The 22,426-nt window shown below is 43.6% G+C and overlaps 1 protein-coding gene across 1 annotated transcript in view; it reads left to right on the forward strand.

Annotated features, from left to right (window-relative positions):
- Positions 1 to 20,749, forward strand: part of LOC143997197 (aquaporin-4-like) — a 79,211-nt gene extending 58,462 nt beyond the window's left edge. The window contains exons 3-5 of the mRNA XM_077492690.1: positions 1,678 to 1,836; positions 5,989 to 6,069; positions 20,407 to 20,749. Coding sequence (XP_077348816.1) covers positions 1,678 to 1,836; positions 5,989 to 6,069; positions 20,407 to 20,682 — 516 coding nt within the window. The 3' untranslated portion in view covers positions 20,683 to 20,749. The remainder of the gene's footprint in view (positions 1 to 1,677; positions 1,837 to 5,988; positions 6,070 to 20,406) is intronic.
- The last annotated feature ends 1,677 nt before the right edge of the window (positions 20,750 to 22,426 follow it).

Consider the following 22,426-nt stretch of genomic DNA (forward strand, 5'->3'; position numbering starts at 1 on the left):
CATGAGGACAAGGTGCTTTGGGGTGGGGGGGCGTGCGGTCCCCCCTTCCCTAAAGCACCCCCATGTTGAGGGCACATGGCCTGGTACGGCTCGGGGGGCGGGGGCTCGCTCGTCCCCATCCCCTTTCCTGATCGGCCGGGTTGCGTGCTCGGATAAGGGTCTGATATTGACCTAGGGTAGGACCCCCACACAGTTTTTTTCGGCGTAGGGCTTCCCCTTTAAGTCCATACCAGGTGACGGGGCCAGCGACGCTTCCTTCGCTGGTCCCGGCTACCTGGAGCCGCGCTCAAAATGAACGGACTTTTCTCTGTGCGGGAAAAGTCCGTTCATTTCAAAAGTACGGCGGATTAGTACACACACGACTGTATTGACATATTTTGGTGCAAAACTACTTTTTTAGTCCGCTGGACTTTTGGGTAAAAAAAAGTCCGCCGGAGCCCACACACGCGAGTCTGCCGGACTTTTCCACTAGATTGTTTGATCATGTGTACGTGGCATTAGTAGGACTCTGTTCCTTGAGTTTCTTTCTTTGGGGCTTTAAGTCAACTGATAACATATTGAGGGGAAAAAAAAGTAAAAATGCAACTAAGTTCCCCTAATTGGCATCAAACCCAAAATACTAATGTCTGAAGGTTAAAGTAGAAACTGCTAATCCAAAGTGCTGCCCGAGCTACCTGCATAATTTCTATGTAATGGGATTTCTTGGAAATCTTTATTGTGAAGCCAGTAAGTTCCCAGGCCAAGAAGAGCCAAGTTTGCCTATCTGCGTAATGGGTATAGCAGAAGACATCAACATTCTAATTATATACTGTACATCATATAGGACATCCATTTTCTAGACATGCAGGGAACATACAGGTATGACTATACATCAAATGCAGCCACTTTGCCCATCAAGCACAGCCACTGTTCCCATCAAACGTAGCCACTGTGCCCATCAAACGCAGCCACTGTGCCCATCAAACACAGCCTCACTGTGCCCCATCAAATTCAGCCTCACTGTGCCCCATCAAATGCAGCCACTATGCCATATCAAATGCTGCCAGTGTGCCCCCCGCCTGCTGTCTGTTCTTACCCTGTCTTGATGGCAGTGGGACAGCTCCTTGATGTCTTCTCCCATCCTCCTTTCCCGTCCTCTGCTATGATTGGGTGCCTGATAGGCGTCCAATCACAGCGCCTGTTGTTTCAGCCAATCCGGTGACAGGTAAAAGATCCGAGCACCTGATTGGCGGAGAGAGGGGGTTTAGTGTTAGGAAAGTGTTTAGTGTTCATTCGCTTTTCTGACACAGCTGAGTGACCTGCGAGCGCCCAGTATGGCGCTTGCAGGTCACCTTTTTTGACGCTTATTAGAGCCTATGGCACTAATCAGGAGCTTCGAAAAAAGGGCCGGGTGCCTGAATAGGGGGTGGCAGCAGCAGCCATAGATAGATTCATGCAATGTATGAATCTATCTATTGGTGATAGAGGGGTGGCTGGAGAGAGGGGGCGGTGCCGTCTGCCCTTATTGACGCACTGCCACTGAACCAAATAATGCTTGCTAAAAAGATAAAACAGACAATTACTGCATAACTTTTGCAGCAATGCTGATCAAATTTTAACATTATTCTTATTATTTATCCTTTATGTCAACTCACTCAAATGATTGTACTTTTTCCATATTACTTTTTCTTTCACCAGATCAATAAAAGACTTTCCATTGGTCATGGGCTCCTAATAGAACTTATAATAACTTTTCAGTTAGTCTTTACCATTTCTGCAAGCTGTGATCCAAAGAACAAGGATAGACTACCAGCCTTTGCAATTGGAATTTCTGTTGTATTTGGACATTTATTTGCAGTAAGTATTTCTTTCAGGCTAAAATTATAGCCAGACTTTCTGTCTGTATTTAATTGTACTTTTAGATGGTTCAGAAAATAGTTTTTAAATTGTTCAGTTATGGTAAAGATGTTGATAATTATTTCTGATGATTAATAGAAGTGCTTGTAGACATTGAATGACAGGCTTGCAAATCTACATGACTGCATGTTATGATCACTTTGTGTTATAAACATGTTTATAAAATGTTGCCCATATGGAATTTACAGACCATGGAGAGATGTTTTATGTACCATATGTGAGAATTATATTGTTGCAAATTAGGCATAAAAAATGAATTTCAGCTTTCTGCACATAAGAGTGCTACTGTAATTTATCTTGGGTGGGAATCATGCAATATATTGGCAGGAACAACTGTACTAGAAATTCTTAAGATATTAAAATCAATTGCAAAAGTCATAGTAAGAACTTTTACCTGACCCACTGTCACAAATATCATGTCTACCTCAATGCAGGTGGTCAGACACTATAGCTAGCTACTGTGTGCTTCACCTATTGCAGCCCCTTTTCCCTTAACCACTTAAGGACCGCCTCCTGCACATATACGTCAGCAGAATGGCACGGCTGGACACAAGCACGTACCTGTACGTTGCTTTTTAAGTGCCCAGCCGTGGGTCGGGAGCGCGCGGCCGCCGGCGTGCTTCCGACCCAGTCCTGAGCTCTGTGCCTGTGGCCACGGGACCAGCGGACCCGCTCGCTGCTGGTGTCCCGCGATCGGGTCACAGAGCTGAAGAGCGAGGAGAGGTCTGTGTAAACAAACCTCTCCCCGTGCTTCCTACTGTGGTTGTCACTGATCGTCTCTTACCTTTTATAGGGAAACACGATCAGTGATGTCACATGCCAGGCCATGCCCCCCTACAATAAAAAAAACACATAACGTCATACATAACACTACACTGCCCCCTAGTGGTTAACTCCTTCACTGCCAGTGTCATTTACACAGGAATCAGTGCATTTAAATAGCACTAATTGCTGTATAAATGACAATGGTCCCAAAAATGTGTCAAAAATGTCCGATGTGTCCGTCATAATGTCGCAGTCACAATAAGAATCGCTGATTGCCGCCATTACTAGTAAAAAAAAATATTAATAAAAATGCTATAAAACTATCCCCTATTTTGTAGACGCTAGAACTTTTGCGCAAACCAATCAATAATCGGTAATTGCAATTTTTTTAATGAAAAATATGTAGAAGAATACGTATCGGCCTAAACTGAGGAAAAAAAATGTTTTTTTATATGTTTTTTTGTGCATATTTATTATAGCAAAAAGTAAAAAATATTGTATTTTTTTCAAAATTGTCGCTCTATTTTTGCTTATATCGCAAAAAATAAAAACTGCAGAGGTGATCAAATACCACCAAAAGAAAGCTCTATTTGTGGGAAAAAAAAGGACGCCACGTCGCATGACCGCACAATTGTCAGTTAAAGCGACGCAGTGCCGAATCACAAAAAGGGCTTGGTCCTTTGGCTGCAAATTGGTCCGGGGCTTAAGTGGTTAAGCAAGCAGGCCTACCAGTACTTGGTTACCCCCAGGACTTATACACAATGATAGGGCCTGGCCATCACACCAGGGCAGACGTGAACAGAGCAAACAACAGACTACTTGCAGTTTAGCAGACATATAGCGTGGTCTGTGACAGTCTAGATAAAGGCAGGCTGAGTTCAGGGAATAGTCCAATATCCAATCATACACAGGGAAATTCAACAGCAAAGCAAGGCAGACAAATGGGAGGCTTGATCAGGAACGATGCAGGTATACTGTCTCTATCACAAGGAAGGGATAGAGTGTTCGGTTTGCTTATATCAGGTGACTGACCAGATCAATCACCTTCCACGTGAACACAGACAGGGGAAATGCAACAGCCAACACCAGGATGCTGGAATGAGTAGTAGGAGCACTAAGTGATCCTGACACCCACGTTTAAAAATAATTGAGAAGCCAAATGTCATCAGCTATGCATAAACGCAGGACACAAGCAAGTCAAACTAGCCTATTCAATAAGCAAAGAACATGATGTAAAGTGGAGTTAATCAAATCAGTGGCTGTAAATCAGGATTTATCTATTACTGGCCAGGTTTTAATAAACTAACATTTTATTGGATAGCATGACTTATTGCAATTTGCACATAATCATTGACCTTCTAATTATCTTATTACATAGTTATAAGATATAGAACAATTAACTGCATTTCACTACTCCCTACTACTAGTACTACAACAAAGAATCCTGCGTTCCTATTTATTTCCATTTATTTTAAATTTTTCGATAAGTATTTATTTTAAAAAATGACTCTCACACCAATATATGCACACTTTGCTTTATATAATTCCATAAAACACTACATTGTGTTTTAAGTGTATGCCAGGACTGGAGTGTGGAAACAATCAAGTATTTCTAATTTTGTTTTTAAAATACCATTCAAAATTATAATAATATGACATGCTCATAATTTTGACAATACTTACATCTTGTAGAAGTGAATATTAGAACCTTCTATACACCGAGAGTGCTGTGTCCAAAAATACATGTCAAATGGCCGGTCAGATTGTGAGGACACCTGTAAAATTCCTACCTGCACAAGCCTGCATCACAGGTCAATCTCAATGTATCAATATAAACAGGATACTGCAATGTGTAATCATGGGAGACAACACCTTTACGCTTTTACATCTCCTCATACTTAAACACTTACCTTTCCAGCTGCAGCGTGTCATTAAAGTAAAATATGCATCAACATATGGTGTTAGTTCAGATCAGTGTCAATTAAACTATTTTTTAAATGTAACCCAAAACCCTGTATATTTTTATTATATGAAAGTTTTTTGTTTTGTTTTTTACCTTGCTTTTTTTTAAATGAGTTTTGCAATAAAATTACATCACTTTCCTATCTCAAATCACGCATGACAGTTGCCCCACAGAAAATGCCAAAAAATGCCCCACAGAAAATAAGGTCTTTAACTTACCCCTGGCTTCTGTACTGGAGAGAATAATGTCCCAATCCTTCCAACAAGATCCTGTAAACACTGATTATTGCAAATGTTATAAGAGGACTCCCCAGCATTATACACAAAGTGTCTTCTTCTAGGCTTTGGGTGTCACCCTCACCTTAGGTGTTGGGCATGAGTTAAGTATTTCTTCCAAATTTTTTTCCCCTCAGCTTGTTACACACACAATTGAAAAGATTGAAAAGTAACATTTAATTCAGTTACGGGTACTAAGTAACAGAAATATCATTTTCAGAATTGTTCCAGTCAAATCCTCAGCATTGATCTCATGGCCTACAACCTTCTTACCCTGCAGGCCACTAAGTTTCAGTAATCATGATAGTGTTTCTTCTACCTCTCAATACCCCAAAAAATCAGTATCATTGAGCTGATTATATGCTGCCCAACCCAATGATTTAGAAATGAGTCAGCTCACTGCATCCAAATTTGGGAGGCAATCCACAACCTCCTGTTGACTAAACTGAATGGTAAGCTAGTTGCTGCTAGTTTTGTTTTCCTGTTGTTGGCTTACACTATTCTGTGAATACTATTTCTAGCTGTAAGCTAATATTTTGACATGAAATGTATTTAGCATTACACAGAGGTGTGTTTCTTTCACAAAGGCTATTTGAGATTGGTGGTAGCCTTATATATGCAGTCTCTTGCTGGGTGGGCTTTGGTGCAGCGAGCAGCTGCATATTTACTTGCATTAGTACCCAATACAGCTGCGCTGAGAGCATGTGCCCTGCACGCTCTTGCCACAGTTACTGGTGGCTAATGGAAAGCTACTGATCGCAAATAGCTTTCCGATTGCGTGACTGCCATGACGCCAATCACGGAGGTCACATAATCACAAACCCTGCCTCGCCTCCCAGCTTCCTAAGGCCCTTAAAGGGCCAGGAGGCACCAGCTCCATAGGTGTTCAGGAAACAGTGATTGTGTGTTGTTTCCTAATAATTACCTTATGAATTTACAATGTGCTAGTATATATGAATGGTTCTGTTATAGTTTCAGGAAAACTGGGTTAACCCACAAAAACTGTCTCCACTGCCTGCAAGTTACTTTGATATGTTGACCTAAAATGATTTATTGTAGAAAATATCTTCCTTTTCAATATTAATATAGATAAACTACACAGGAGCAAGCATGAATCCAGCAAGATCGCTTGGGCCTGCTGTCATTATGTGGAAATGGGACAACCACTGGGTAACTTTTTTTTCATTTTAAAGTGTCTATGCTCTAAGGTCCAAGAGTCTGTCTATTGGTCATATTACTTTGGGTGGGTATTGGTCCAATACCCGCAGATTATTACATGATAAAGATATAGAATGGCGGACCGTGCCTTTGCTCTGTGGCTATATTGCTACATTTGAAACTTATATAATAGGTAACCTTTTTTATGTCTTTAATAGAGTGGGGAAGAGTTAGAACTTTTTTGTTGTATTGGATTCTGTGTGCCCATTTGAGAGCTATCCTATTAGTTCTTGTCCCATTGACACAATAGCGAATGAAAGGAAGTCTTCATGAATCACAGCATAAATGGAGAAATTTCTCTCAAAATCACATATTTATTTTCAGTAAATATGTACAATGTACAATCCTATTATCAGCTGCTGACACAAGGTGCCCAGACACTACTAAAGTATATTTAATAGACATGTGCAGAGTAAAATATTTCGTTTCGGAATTTCGTTTTCGTCCGAAAACTTAATTTATTTAGTTACTCCCGAAATTCGTTTTTATTTATTGCATTCGTCCGAAAATCCACATGAATTACGGTCGAATCTGTCTTTGAAGGCTTATGGTGTCTGTCGAATGTATAAAGAAGATTCGACGGAGCTAGTATATAGCATACTTTAGAACCCCTGTTAAAGTCTATGGGACTCCAACATTCAAAATCTAAAGTGCTAATTTTAAAGACTAATTTGCAAGTTACTGTCCTAAAAAGTGTTTGGGGACCCGGGTCCTGCCCCAGGGAACATGTATCAATGCAAAAAAAAGTTTTAAAAACGGCCGTTTTTTCAGGAGCAGTGATTTTAATAATGATTAAAGTGAAACAATAAAAGTGTAATATTCCTTTAAATTTCGTAGGGGGGGGGTTGTCTATAGTATGCCTGTGAAGGGGCTCATGTTTCTGGTGCTTAAAACTGTCCCTGCACAAAGTGTCATTTATGCAGGAAAAAGAGTCCTTTAAAATCACTCGCAGCTATTATGAATTGTCGGCTCCGTAATACAGAGAACACTCATTGAAAGTCATTGATAAAAATAAATAAATAAATAAATAAAAAAAAAGCGTGGGGGTCCCCCAAATTCAATTACCAGGCCCTTCAGGTCTGGTATGGATATTAAGGGGAACCCCGCGTAAAATTTTTTAAAAAATTGACGTGTGGGGTCCCCCTAGAAATCCATACCAGACCCTTTATCCGAGCACGCAACCTGGCAGGCCGCAGGAAAAGAGGGGGGGGACGAGAGAGCGGCCCCCCCTCCCTCCTGAACCGTACCAGGCTACATGCCCTCAACATTGGGAGGATGCTTTGGTGGTCTGTGACCCCTCAAAGCACCTTGTCCCCATGTTGATGAGGACAAGGGCCTCATCCCCACAACCGTGGCCGGTGGTTGTAATCAGTCCAACATATCAGAGTAATCAAATCATTATGTGATAATTCTGTGTACCACTCCAAACCACATCAACACTGCATTTGTGATTCATCCCTCTAGTGTCTTCCACTTGAGTTGCCTTTTAACATCTTCCACAATGTGATTCCCAACTTCACAGGACACTCACCAGAAGGAATTGACCCTAACAAGTGAGTCAAAATGCGCCAATGAGCCCAAGATATGGATATGACCAATACTCCAATAAATATTCCACAATGAAAAAAAAGAGAGCGCGACCGGGGAGAAAAGGGATTATTGTGGTGCCAAATTCAAAAGAAGAATAGAAAGAAAACCATAAATTATATTATCACAATTTTTAATAAATATCGCACAGAGTAAAAAAGTATAACAATACAATAGACAATATAAATCCAACATAGACAAAGATACAGTGACATACTAAAACATATAATGTATATATTCTATCCAATTATCAGACAGCCTTAAATATAGAGCATGTTGGGCACAGTTGGTATTGGCCTTTAGATTCTGTCTGATCAATCTTTCCCTACATGTTTCGCCATACCGATGGCTTCCTCAGAGGGGAATAGAAAAAAAAATCCAAGGAGGATAGTAGAAATTCTATAAAAAACAGAATATAAAAAGAAAAGGGAAAACAAATCGAAAAAAAACAAAAAACATATACTGATTAGAATATATGAAACAAGAATATTGCACAATAATGTGGGCCAACGACATAGACCTAGAAACATCAGTTCATCCATCCCCCATCCCCCTCACCCCTCAAATGATCCCCCCCATGGCCAAATACCTACCCCTTAATGGCCTCGCATGAAAGACTGCCGGGACGCAATCATGCAAGCAGCGACCACCCCGTAGCCACCTTAGTGTAGCTGCAGGGGGCTATAAGGCTGAAGTAAAAACTAAAAAAAGAGAAAATAGAGAAATATAAATATAAAAGGAGAATAAATAAATGAAAAAGGAAAAAAAAGTATATAAATATATAACTTCATAATGTCCATGGTAACAAGATTACCCCAAACCTTTGGGGCATCAAGAACTTAAGACATAAATAAATAGTATAAATATAAACGAGCCAACATGTCCTTCATTAATTACCTACCAAATTCACAAAAAAACTGAAGAAAAAGTCAACGAAGGAGGCGCTGGAGAAATCGCACTGAACAGCAGGGGTCAATTAACAGCAATAGAGATAATCAAAAGTCAAACCTCAATGTTGTTAGACGGTAAAAAAAAATATTCCACAATGGTTCCTTACTCATCTTCAGTAGCTCATATTGCAGCTCAAATATACATGGAAGGTTCAAAGAAAGAAAGAAAGAAAAGCCTGTAATTGTAAATAACTGCTTTATTACCAGTAGTTAAAATAATAAACACCAATGCACTTACATTCAAAATTACAATAAACTCTTGTTAACCAGGAAGCACTGCTCTATCCGTGCCCAGCCTGCACTCCTGTCGGGACCAGGATCTGAACCCATGACCTCTGCTGTATCTGACAGTAGCTCTTCTTGCTGAGCAATCTGTAATGCTGTGCAGTGCTGTGTCTGATCTCTTAGAGCAATCTTGCTTTGCTTCTTGTTTGTGGTGAACCTTGAACTCTCTGCTCCTCTCTTGAACTATCTCCTTCTTACTATATCTAATACTGGACCCCAGCTTGTTCACCTCCTTGTGGGGCAATCCTGGTGATACGAACGCACAGAAAAACCCATCTCCACCATCAGGAGCTCTGATAAATACCAGTTAGTACTTAGAACCTGCACCTCATGTAAGCCTGTGTCATCCACCAGGGTGACCTGCTTGTGTACTTATCAAGCTGGTCTACTGCTTTAGCTACTGGTCTTCGAGACTAGCCTGTGACAGCTTCAAAGAGCAGATATGACATCACCCTGAAGTCCCACCAATGCATTTCGTCATAATCTGCAAAGATTTCAGAAGCAGGCACTTTCGGATATCCCTCCTCTCCATATATACCAGAAAACCCTACCTACTACACTTGATCCAGCATATTAATGCTCCCTAAGTAAGCAGCTAAAAAACACCCTAGATAAACAAATATTAATGTGGTGGGATACCACTATTGTAGAAAAATACATGCAGGATGGAACTACCCATAGAAGACTAGGTGGGATGTAGTACCCAATGATGAACAAGAAAAAAACTTAAAGTGTGGAAAGTGAAAGACAGTCAATGCAGTCACTGTTAATACAAAATACCATAAACTATCTGTGACATATAAACCTAATGTACACTACATAAATCACAAGTAAATCAATGTGCTCACAAACCTGTTAATTCTTAGCTGCTGCCCAGCACAGTTAGGCGGTTTCACTCCACCCCTATAAGATATGATACGAATAATGATGCAACTAAAACAGTATCTCTTAAATAAATGAGTCCTAAATGATGAAACGTTTTCACCCCCTTCCCGCCCAGACCAATTTTCAGTTTTAAGCGCTGTAATAAACAAAAAAGAGTGACAATTTTGAAAAAAAACACAATATTTTTCACTTTTTGCTACAATAAATATCCCAATTTAAAGAAAAAAAAAATCTTCCTCAGTTTAGGCAATATGTATTCTGCTACATATTTTTGATAAAAAGTTGCAATAAGTGTATATGGATTGGTTTGCGCAAAAGTTATATCGCCTACAAAATAGAGAATAGATTTATGGCATTTTTATTATTTATTTTTTACTAGTAATGGCGGAGATCTGCGTTTTTTGTCAGAACTGTGATATTGCGGTGGACAGATCGGACACCGCTCACACACTGGACCATGTTTTTCCACAAGACCAATATAGTAATCACTAGTCATGTTCTTTTCTGCTTACACTTCCTAGGTCTCCTGTTTTATCCTATTTTATCTCCTTCTCCCATTTATACTCCCATTTATTCTATGGTCTCCTTTTCCGCCATTGAGTTCTCGGCTTTTTGGAAACATGTTTTCACATTCTACTCACACTCTATCCCTTCTTTTTTGGTGTTGGACTCCAGTTTATCCCTTAATATTATACAATTTTAATATAGATTCTTAGCATACCCTATTAATTTATATCCTAGAAATGGAGTCCACATATATTTGTCAGGGCTGGCTTAGCCCTTCCTCCTCTGGGCTGCCCGCTCAGTTGTCGGCTAATTGCCAGCTCTCTTCTCTTTCCACAGTTACCAGCTGTTCCTGATGATGCTCGTTTGACCTGCCTATTTAAAGCCTTCCAGCTCACTTTTTCCTTTGCCTTTGCGTTGGTCACATCACAAGGAACCATCTCCTGCTGTTTTTTTCAAGACTGGCTTGCTGACATACCTCCTGGCTTCTTATCCTGCTTGCAGTTGCTCTCCTTGGATCCCTGACTTCAGGCCTGGCTGATTACCCAATCTGGTTTATGAACTTTGGACTGGCTGACTACCCGATCTGGCTACTGGACTCTGGCTATGCTTGACTATGCTTTTTTCTATTTACCTTTTTATTTTTATTAATAAACAAGTGTGATTTGATTGTACTTCTGTCTCAGTCTGTTTCCTGGTTTCTGACAGTACGCGAAGGCCATGAATTCATAAGATACAGTCAATCCACTTGTTGGTAATATTTTTTCCAGATTGGATGAGCAAGATCACCGCATGGATCAGTTTGCCTTGGCCTTACAAACGCTCCTGGATCGCACGGCTCACCTGGAACCCCCACGGTGGCTTCTCCGGTACAGGCCCTCCCTGCTGCTGTGCCAGTCTCTGTGCAGGCACCCACCTCGAGTATTACCTCTATAAGAGGTATGTCTGGTTCTGCTCCGCTTCCCCAGTTCAATACAGAGGGTTTCTCAATCAGGTTGAGATATACTTCGAAATGCTGCCCCAGGCATTTCCCACGGACAGAAGCAAAGTAGGTTTTGTGATATCTTTGCTTTCTGAGAGAGCCTTGGCCCGGGCTAACCCTCTATGGGAGACGCAAAAACCTGTTGTCTTGAGTTATCCTCAGTTTGTGGCCTCCTTTAAAAGGGTTTTTGACGTTCCTGCACGCTCTGCTTCTGCTTCTGCTGCCAAGTGCCTCATGTCCAGAGTATGAGAACTGTTGCCGACTACGCCATTGAATTCCGTACTCTGGCAGCAGAGGTTGCTTGGAACAATGAGGCCCTCGTGGCTGCTTTTTCTCATGGTCTCTCGGATTCCATCAAGGATGAGATAGCAGCCCGAGATATACCCACTGAGCTGGAGAGCTTGATCTCGTTTGCCATCCTCATTGACTCCAGACTCAGAGAAAGACTTTCTCTTAAGGAACACTTAAGGAATCCTCCAGTACATTTGCCTCCGAGCTTTGTAGTCCCACCCATGCCTCCCTCACCTCCCATGCCTCCTGGTACCGAGTTGGTCAGGGAAGATGAACCCATGCACTTGGGCTTCACGCATCTCTCTGCGGATGAGAGAGCCTTTAGGAGGAGGGAGAGATTGTGCCTTTTTGAAGTCTTGTCCTACCCGTCCAGGGAACGCCCGAACCTTGAGGTTCTGTCATGGACAGACCTTAGGTGGCATTGTTTCGTCCCCGGTTATCCAGAAGGATAAGCCCCGGGTTTTGGTCACCCTTTCTTGGGCTGAGTCGTCCATCAAGATACAGGCTCTAATCGACTCTGGGGCTGCAGGCCTGTTCATTGATGTTGCATTTGTTTTGCAGCACTCGATTCCGCAGCTGCGTGACACTCCACTTGCCATTGAGACTCTTGACGGGTGACCTTTACAGCCTGCCCATGTGACTCATGAGACAGTTCCATTGTCCATGGCCGTAGGGGCTCTTCACCATGAGATAATCCAATTCCAAGTTATTTCCTCACCCAGATTTCCACTGGTTATTGGTTATCCTTGGTTAGAGAGGCACAACCCCTCTTTTGATTGGCTCCATGCTGAGGTTCTCTCCTGGTCACCACAATGCAGTGAGACTTGCTTCCTGAAGGTATCCAAGGTCCTGTGCACCGCTTCACTCCCCTCCCTGCCGGAGGAGTACCTTGATTTTGGCAATGTCTTTGATAAAGGTCAAGCCGGCAGTGTGCCTCCACACCGGCCTTATGATTGCGCAATTGACCTTCAACCTGGTGCCATACCTCCTCGTGGCCGGGTTTACCCTTTGTCGGTCTTGGAGGATAAGGCCATGGAGGAGTATGTTGCTGACGCACTTTCTCGAGGTTTCATCCGCAAGTCCTCGTCTCCTGCTGGTGCTGGTTTCTTCTTTGTGAAAAAGAAGAGCGGTGAACTGAGACCTTGTATAGATTATAGGGGTCTCAATCGTGTCACGATTAAGAATGCCTAACCGATTCCATTGATTACAGAGTTATTTTACCGCCTCAAGGGGAGCAACAGTTTTCACAAAGCTTGACCTGAGAGGGGCATACAATCTCGTGCGCATTAAGGAGGGCGACGAGTGGAAAACTGCGTTTAATACCAGAACAGGCCATTATGAATACCTGGTAATGCCTTTTAGCCTTTGTAACGCCCCGGCAGTTTTACAGGAATTTATTAACAATGTCCTCTGAGATTTGTTGCAATTGTGTGTGGTGGTTTATTTCGATGATATCCTCATATTTTCCAAGTCCCTGGAGAGCCACCACACAGATGTCTGTTGTGTACTTCAGAAACTAAGAGAGAACAATCTCTATTGTAAACTGGAGAAGTACGAGTTCCATCGTGAACAGGTTACATTCCTGGGCTATGTCATTTACACTGCTGTTTTTTTCGATGAACCCAGAGAAACTGTCGGCAGTCCTACAGTGGCCTCGACCCGTGGGTTTACACCCTCTGCAGCGTTTTCTGGGCTTTGCCAACTACTATCGGAAGTTTATTTGTAACTTCTCATCTCTGGTCAAGCCTCTGACTGATATGACCAGAGAGGACGATAACCCACAGAGTTGGTCTTCGGAGTCCATAAGACTCTCAAGGCTGCCTTTGTTTCTGCTCCTCTGTTGGCACATACTGATCCTACATTGCCTTTTATCCTAGAAGTTGATGCTTCTGAGACTGGAGTTGACGCCCTTTCGTCTCAACGTCCTAACTCTGAGAGCGCTATGCATCCGTGTGGCTACTTTTCCAAGAAATTGTCACCTGCTGAGTGCCATTCTGAGATTGATGACAGAGAGCTGTTGGCGATCATTTTAGCCCTGAAAGAATGGAGACATCTCCTTGAAGGTACCACTGTGCCGTTCTTTTTCTTACTGACCATAAGAATCTTACATTCTTGTCTGAGGCTAAACGACTCTCTCCCAGAAGGGAGCGATGGGCTCTTTTCTTGTCGAGCTTTAATTACATTGTCTCATTCTTACCCGGTACCAAGAATGTAAAGGCTGATGCCTTGTCACAACAATTTTCCTCCACTTCCAAGTCGGAGTCGGCTCCGGTTCCTATGATTCCTCCTGATCGTATCTTGGCTACGGTTCGCACCAGTCTTACTTCTCCTTTGGGTGACAAAATTCTTGCTGCTCAGGTCCATGCTCCTCCTGATAAACCTTGTGACCGCTGCTTTGTCCCAAAGAGTCTCCGTACTGCAGTGCTCCAGACTTACCATTCTCCCAAGGCAGCTGGCCATCCTGGGAAGAATCAACTCATTTGGGCCATCTCCCAACAATTCTGGTGGCCTAGTCTATGGGGTGATGTTTCTGCCTTCGTAGCTGCCTGTCCTGTGTGTGCTCAGAGTAAGACTCCACGACACCTTCCAGTGGGCCTCCTACAACCCATACCCAATGGAGAGAGGCACTGGACTCACCTGTCTATGGATTTCATTGTGGAATTGCCCAACTCCTAAGGCAACACTGTTATCCTTATGGTGGTTGACCGGTTCTCTAAGATGTGTCATTGTATTCCACTTAAGAAGTTGCCCACCTCTAAGGAACTGGCTTCTATTTTTGCTTGGGAGATCTTTCGCTTACATGGGCTACCCAAGGTGATTGTCTCTGATAAGAGGAGTCAGTTTGTCTCCCGGTTCTAGCGAGCCTTTTGTGCACAGTTGGGAATCCAGCTTGCATTCTCTTTTGCGTATCACCCGCAGTCTAATGGGGCCGCAGAACGAGCCAATCAGTCCTTGGAGCAATTCCTACATTGCTATATTTCTGACCATCATAACAACTGGTCTGCCCTATTACCTTGGGCAGAGTTTGCTCACAACAGTTCCTTGAATTCTGCCTCCGGATTGTCTCCATTTATGGCAAATGATGGTTTCCAACCTTCCATGTTGCCTGACTCGTTTGTTCCGCAGAGTATTCCTGCATTAGAGGAGCATCTCTGTGATCTTCGTTCCACTTGGGTACAAGTCCAGGAGGCTTTGCATCATGCTAATGATAGGTACAGACTCCATGCTGACCGCAGACGTCTGCCTGCGCCTTCCTACCAGGTTGGGGACAGGGTCTGGCTGTCACCTTGCAACCTCCGACTTCATGTTCCCTCACTGAAGTTTGCACCTCGGTTTATTGGGCCTTTCTGTATCCTTCACAGGATTAACCCAGTAGCTTACGCGTTGGACCTTCCTCCTAGTATGCACATCTCAAATGTGTTTCATGTCTCCTTAATGAAACCGTTGGTCTGTAACCGATTTACCACCTCGGTGCCATGTCCTCACCCTATTCAGGTTGAAAACAATGAAGAGTATGAGGTACAATCCATTGTTGACTCCCGTAGATTCCATGGGCGCATACAGTACCTGGTGCATTGGAAGGGGTACGGTACAGAGGAACGCTCCTGGGTTTCATCCTCTGACGTACATGCCCCTGTCCTCCTCCAGGAGTTCCATAGATGGTTTCCCCTCAAGCCCGGTGGCCCTCCGAGGGAGAGGGGTCATTGAGGGGGGGTACTGTCAGGGCTGGCTTAGCCCTTCCTCCTCTGGGCTGGCCGCTCAGCTGTCGGCTAATTGCCAGCTCTCTTCTCTTTCCACAGTTACCAGCTGTTCCCGATGATGCTCGTTTGACCTGCCTATTTAAAGCCTTCCAGCTCACTTTTTCCTTTGCCTTCGCATTGGTCACATCACAAGGAACCATCTCCTGCTGTTTGTATCAAGACTGGCTTGCTGACATCCCTCCTGGCTTCTTATCCTGCTTGCAGTTGCTCTCCTTGGATCCCTGACTTCAGGCCTGGCTGATTACCGATCTGGTTTATGAACTTTGGACTGGCTGACTACCCAATCTGGCTACTGGACTCTGGCTATGCTTGACTACGCTTTTCTCTATTTACCTTTTTATTTTTATTAATAAACAAGTGTGATTTGATTGTACTTCTGTCTCAGTCTGTTTCCTGGTTTCTGACAATACTGAAGTTTGAACACTTGTTTCCTCCGTTCTTCGAGATTATGTTGTACGCATGGTTTTTCTTTTGCAGGTTCCTTCCTCAGTTCCCAGGACAGACATTTTCAGCAGCCTCCAATATCTTGGTTCTCACGTGTTACAGACTTTACTGCTATTTAAGTACCTAATAGGGATAAGTGTCTCTCCCTTTTTCCTTATGTATATAGTTTTCCCATTATGTGGGTACAACACTAGTCCACACTGGTTTACTCTTAGGCCGCGTACACACGGGCGGACTGTTCGCCCAACTTTGTCCGCTGAACAGTGTTTCAGCGGACAGTCCACTCGTGTGTGGGCTTCAGCGGACAGTTTCAGCGGACAGTCTGACGAACAAAGTTTTTCGGAATTCCCGTAAGACAGTCCGCTGAAACTTGGTTTGAGCGGACAGTCCGCTCGTGTGTAGGCTTGTTCGTCAAACTAAGTTCCGCGCATGCTCAGAAAGGATTTACACGCCGAAGGTTGCATTGCAGTGTATAGGACGTCGTTTTTTTAGTCCCGTCGTACTTGCCGTTCACGTCATCGCGCACGCTTTCAGCGGACTGTTCGTTCATCGTGTGTGGTCAAGTCCGCTCATGCAAATTTTGAGCGGACTGTTTGTCGGATTGTTTGACAAACTAAGTTGGGCGAACAGTCCGCCCGTGTGTACGCGGCCTTATTTTTCTTTTTTGTAGATTGTAGTGCACATGCCCTGGAAGAGTATTAATATCTACGTAATGCGTCGGGCTTACTGGATGCACTTATCATAATCATTGTTGAGTCTATTATATTGGTTGTGTATTTTTAGTGTTTTTATACATAAGGACAATTGTCCAATACCATGCTATGGATGTGCTTAATTGCTTTCACCGCTCTTATGCATATATGTTTTGTAACATGTGAGCGATACGTTATTTACTTCTGCATGTATCTTGTATTGTGTCTAGGGATGGGTGAACTGTTCGGCCCGAGCATAAGTTTGGGCCGAACTTTCGTTGTTCAGTCATTCGGCGAACAAACAGGTAGATCGACCATTTGATGCCCCCCCCCCCCCCCCCCCCCGGAACTGAGCACAATGCATTGTGGCGCTGAACAGTGCATTGCAAGCCCTGATTGGCTGAAGCAGTGAAAGCTTCAGCCAATCAGGACACTGAGCACTGTCAGAGTCATGATTGGACACTGGAGTTGATTTACTAAAGGCAAATCCACTTTGCACTAGAAGTGCACTACAAACTGTGTCTCAGGCACATCAAATGAGCCAAAAACACAAACGATTTGGGTACCACATGCTTAACAGGGCATTTAATGTCCACCCACTCAGCCTGTTGGCAAGAGCACCTAAAAGCCACACAAAAGGGGCACAAATCTGTCCCTCCTCCTGCTCCTTACCCACTTCAGTCTTCCACTGCTATACTGAGTCATTACCTCTCAGCAGCCTCCACTGACAGCGATTATGGTATAGCACAGGGTGTCCCAGGTCCCAGCAGCACATCTGCCAACAGCACACTAACAGTTTTAGACTGTAGCTGGCAAATATCTCTGCCCCATCTGCTGCATCCCTGCCACCCAAGAAGTGCTAAAGCTGGCCATAAGAGTCTGTAACCATTTCAGGTGGTCTTACACAGCCAGTGCTTGATTGGCTGAAATTCAGCGTGAAATCCACCTGCCCATAACCCGCCTGATTTGTGACATGCCCACAGGTTGAACTCGACTTTTTCAATGCTGCAGCAGCTATACATGCAGCAGAGGGCTGTCAACGAGCACCTGTGCAAATACAGCATGACCACAGGCTCAGACCACCTTGGCTTTTTTTCCCCATGCCAATGGCTGATCATTAAGGAGGCATGCACTATATTGTCACCATTTGAGGAGGCCACAAGGATGGTGAGCTGTAACAGTGTATGCATCAGTGACACAATCCCTGTTGTGTTCCTGCTGGAGCAGTATCTGCATGGCATTATGGACAGGTCACTGGAGGCAGAGCAGCAAGAGGAAGAGGAGGACTTCCTTTCCTCTCAAGGCCCACTTTATCCAGACACCATCATTCCTATGTCACAGAACACACAGGAGGAAAGAGGGGAGGATAATGAAGAGAAGGATTATGACACTTTCATAGGCTTTGAAGAAGAGGAAGACATGCATCAAACTGTAAACAATGGCATTTCAACCCCAGGACCCTTGGGAGTAGTACGTGGCTGGCAGGAGGTTTCAGATGCTGCCATCGTGAGTGACCCCAAGGTGTCTGCTTCTCGAGCCTCTGCTAATTTGAGGCGCATGCTTCAAAGCCTGCAAAAGGACCAAAGAATGCGTGACATAAAGTAGAAGCATGCCTAAGTGAGGCATTTCGGATTTTTTTTAGTCCTCGCCGCCCAGGGCTGTCAGCTTCCACATCCCTGCATCGCATCCTTGCATCACATCAGAGTGGGGCGGGGTCACCCCGCTCCTTCTGACATTACGGGGAAAGCCATAGGGAAGTCCCCATCAAGTCCCCGTGCGTCAGAGGGAGTGGGGTCACCAGGTGGCCCTGCCCTCCGTTATATAAGAAGTGTCAGAAAAAGAGAAGGGTCACACAGTGTGAGGCTCCCATGGAGATGCCACGGAGGAAACTGCCGGACTAGAACACTGAAGAAACCAAAGGAAAAGGAAGGAAGAAGACCCGAAGAAGATGGAAAGAAGAAGACTTTAAATAAAGGAATTGTCAAAAACTGTCTAGGGGTACTCTCTAGGGGTAGAGGTACTTTTATTTTCTGCTAAACAAATAAAAAAAGACAGAAAAAATGTTTTTTTTATTTCAGGTACAAAACTTTGTAAAAAAGCAAGTTTTCTCCTTCACTGATGGGCACTAACGGGGCTGCAGTGATGGGCACTGATAAGGCGGCACTGATGCGCACCGATGATTTGGCACCAATGAAGTGGCACTGATAGGTGGCACTGATAGGTGACACAGATAGGCACTGATAGGTGGCACGGATGGGCACGGATAGGCGGCATGGATGGGCACGGATAGGCGGCACGGATGGGCATGGATGGGCACTGATAGGTGGCATGGGTGGGCACTGATAGGCGGCACGGTGGGCACTGATAGGCGGCACGGATGGGCACTGATAGGCGGCACGGATGAGCACTGATAGGTGACAATGTAGTGTACAGTATTGTACATATGGATGCCAATCAGTGCCAAACATTAATGCATGCCAATCAGTGATGCCCATTGTGGGCACTGATTGGAATCCATTGTGGGCACTGATTGCCATCCCTGATGGTCTAGGGTGGCATACCTGGTGCTGGGCATCCCTAGTGGTCTGGTGGCATCCCTGGGGGTCCAGTGCGGGCATCCTCGGGGGGGCTGCACTGATAAACAATCAGCACAGACCCCCCCATCAGAGGAGCAGCCGATCGGCTCTCCTCTACTCGCGTCTGGAAGACACGAGTGAGGAAAAGCCGATCAACGGCTCTTCCTATTTACACTGTGATCAGCCGTGACACAGAGACTTTTTACTGAAGTCGTAGTTGCGGTGTGTCAGACTGACACACCGCAACAACGATCGCCGCGATGTGCGCTCCCGGGGGCGCGCAGCGGCTTAATATCCTGATCCGGTCAGGATATTGAAACCACTTGCCGCCCGCCATATAGCAGAATGACGGCGGCAAAGTGGTTTCAATATCCTGACCGGGCGTCATATGACGTCATCAGGATATTAAGCCGCTGCGCGCCCCCGGGAGCGCACATCGCGGCGATCGTTGTTGCGGTGTGTCAGTCTGACACACAACAACTACGACTTCAGTAAAAAGTCTCTGATGGAGACTCTTTACCATGTAATTTTGCCGTGGGGTTCCCCTTAAAATCCATACCGGACCTGAAGGGTCTAGTATAGATTTTGAGGGGGACCCCCGCGCCATTTTTTTTTCATTTTGGCGTGGGGTTCCCCTTAATATCCATACCAGACCATTTTTTTTTCTTAATTTTGGTTCGGGGTTCCCCTGTGGGGAAATCCCCATGCCGTTTTTATCAATAAACTGTTATGTGTATTGTCGGACCCGACAATTCAATGTAGCCACGAGTAGTTTTAAATAAATTTTTTCCCTTTAGAAATTAAATTTTGCTGTCAGACTGTTCTAAACATGGGAACCATGCGCCCCTTTACAGGCAGACTATAGACACCCCCCAGGTACAAAATTTTAAGGAATATTACACTTTTATTGTTTCAATTTAAGCATTATTAAAATCACTGCTCCCGAAAAAAACTGCTGTTTTTAAAACTTGCATATAAGCCTTCAAAATTAGCACTTTTGATTATTTGTGTTCGAGTCCCATAGACTTTAACAGTGTTCGCGTGTTCGATCTAATTTTTTTCCTGTTTGCGTGTTCTGGTGCGAACTGAACAGGGGGGTGTTCGGCTCATCCCTAATACTGACCTAGAACAGATACAGGTTCACAAAAGTCAGAGTAATATCAGACGTTTTGCTCCCAATCAGTGAATCAAAGTACTGAAGCCAGAGAGTCACCATGAAAGCCAGACCACCAACTTTTTCAGAAAGAGAAGCTAGCAATGTCAGACTCAATATTCATTACAGGCTTTCTTTTTGGAAGAATAAAAATAATTGAATTTTTGTTTATTTTTTAGATTTATTGGATTGGACCAATTATTGGAGCAATCTGTGCTGGAGCAGCTTATGATTATATTTACTGCCCTGATGCTGAATTTAAACAACATTTAAAAGAAGCACTGAAAAAAGCTACACAAAAAACAAAAGGGAAATACATTGAAGTGGATGACAATAGAAGCCAAGTGGATACAGATGACATAATACATCGGGGGACTGTACATGTAATTGACATTGAACACGAGGAAGGGAAGAAAGGAAAAGACTCGGAAAGTGAAATATTATCTACAGTCTAAAATGTATTAGGCACAGTAATGGTTTAAAAAATGTAACAAATCATCATAAAAATATATATAAAAATTATTTTTATACATGTGCGTATTTGTGGGTCAACATCAAACAGCCACATTCTTAATTATGTGAAAGAATGAAATAGCCGGAGGTTCTTAGAATTTCCATCTTCACTGGCTAGTCTCAGTTGTGTGATTGAAAATATTTGTGGTGTACCAGAGTTTGACACTTGGATTAAATCTAACAATAAATATATCTGTCATAGTAACGTTTGATGACAGGCTTTTCCCCACATTGACGTGCATGTGGCATCTCAGATATCTCATATCAAGATGGCAACGTTCTAAGGCTCGGTTCACACAGGGGCGACTTGTCCAGACGACTTCGCCGCCTGACAAGTCGCGCTCCGTTCTGTACTATGGAACCGTTCTAATAGGAGCGACTCGAGTCGCTCCAACTTAGAAAAAAGGTTCCTGTACTATTTTTGGGGCGACTTCAGGCGACTTGCATTGACTTCTATACCGAAGTCATTTTCAAGTCGCCGCTGATCGTGTGCAAGTCGCGACGCTGAAAGTCGTGCCGCCCCTGTGTGAACCGAGCCTAATAGTTTTACCTTTTCTAAGACAATAAAAAAAAGCAGATAGTTTATTAAAGACACACTTTAATGGATGCTTTTCTTCAGCTGGGACAGGAAAGCTGGTCAGAGATGATGGGACGATGGATAGAGAAAAATACAGGGCAATCTTAAATGAAAACCAGATAGAGTCTGCAAAAGACTTGAGACTGGGGCAGATGTTCACCTTCCAGCAAGACAACGACCCTAAACATACAGCTAAAGCTACAAAGAAATGGTTTAGAACAAAGCATACTCATGTGTTAAAATGGCCCAGTCAAAGTCCAGACCTAAATCCAATTGAGAGTCTGTGGCAAGACTTGAAAATTGCTGTTCACAGATGCTTTCCATCCAATCTGACAGGGCTTGAGCTATTTCGCAAAGAAGAATGGGCAAAAATGAAGCTCTTTAGATGTGCAAAACTGATTTAGACGTACCCAAAAAGACTTGCAACTGTAATTGCAGCGAAAGGTGGTTCTACAAAGTATTGATTCAGAGGGGGCAAAAATACAAATGCACGCCACAATTTTAACATATTTGTTTTTAAAAAAAATTGAAAACCATTTATCATTTTACTTGCACTTCACAATTATGTGCCACTTTGTTTTGGTCTATCACGTAAAATCCCAATAAAATACATTTATGTTTTTGGTTGTAACATGACAAAATGTGCAAAATTTTAAGACATATGAATACTTTTTCAAGGCACTGTACATAGGACTAATTTGTTATGAAAGTGTATCAGGCATGATAAACAAAGTAAATGGGCAACTTCAGCCAGCAAAATACCGATGAGAGCTTTTCATCAGAAAATGCGACCGTGTGTATGCTCCATCAGAATTTTGCTGGCCAAATTTCCGCCAGCAAAAGATTGAGAGCAGGATCTCAATTTTTCAGATGGAAAAAGTCAGAAATTCCAATCAGTGTGTATGCAATTCCGACGAGCAAAAACTCACGCATGCTCAGATTCAACTACGAGACAGAAGCTATTGGCTACTGGCTATTTAACTTCCTTTTTCTAGTCCCGTCCTACGTGTTGTAAGTCACCGCATTCTTGACGGTCGGAATTTGGTGTGACCGTGTGTATGCAAGACAGCTTGAGTGAAATCCCGTCGTAATTCTGTCGGGAAAACCAT

Source organism: Lithobates pipiens, unplaced genomic scaffold (genome assembly GCF_037356315.1).
Source record: "Lithobates pipiens isolate NorthernLeopardFrog02 unplaced genomic scaffold, aLitPip1_a1.2 Scaffold_19, whole genome shotgun sequence".
In the NCBI taxonomy this organism is placed as follows: Eukaryota; Metazoa; Chordata; class Amphibia; order Anura; family Ranidae; genus Lithobates; species Lithobates pipiens.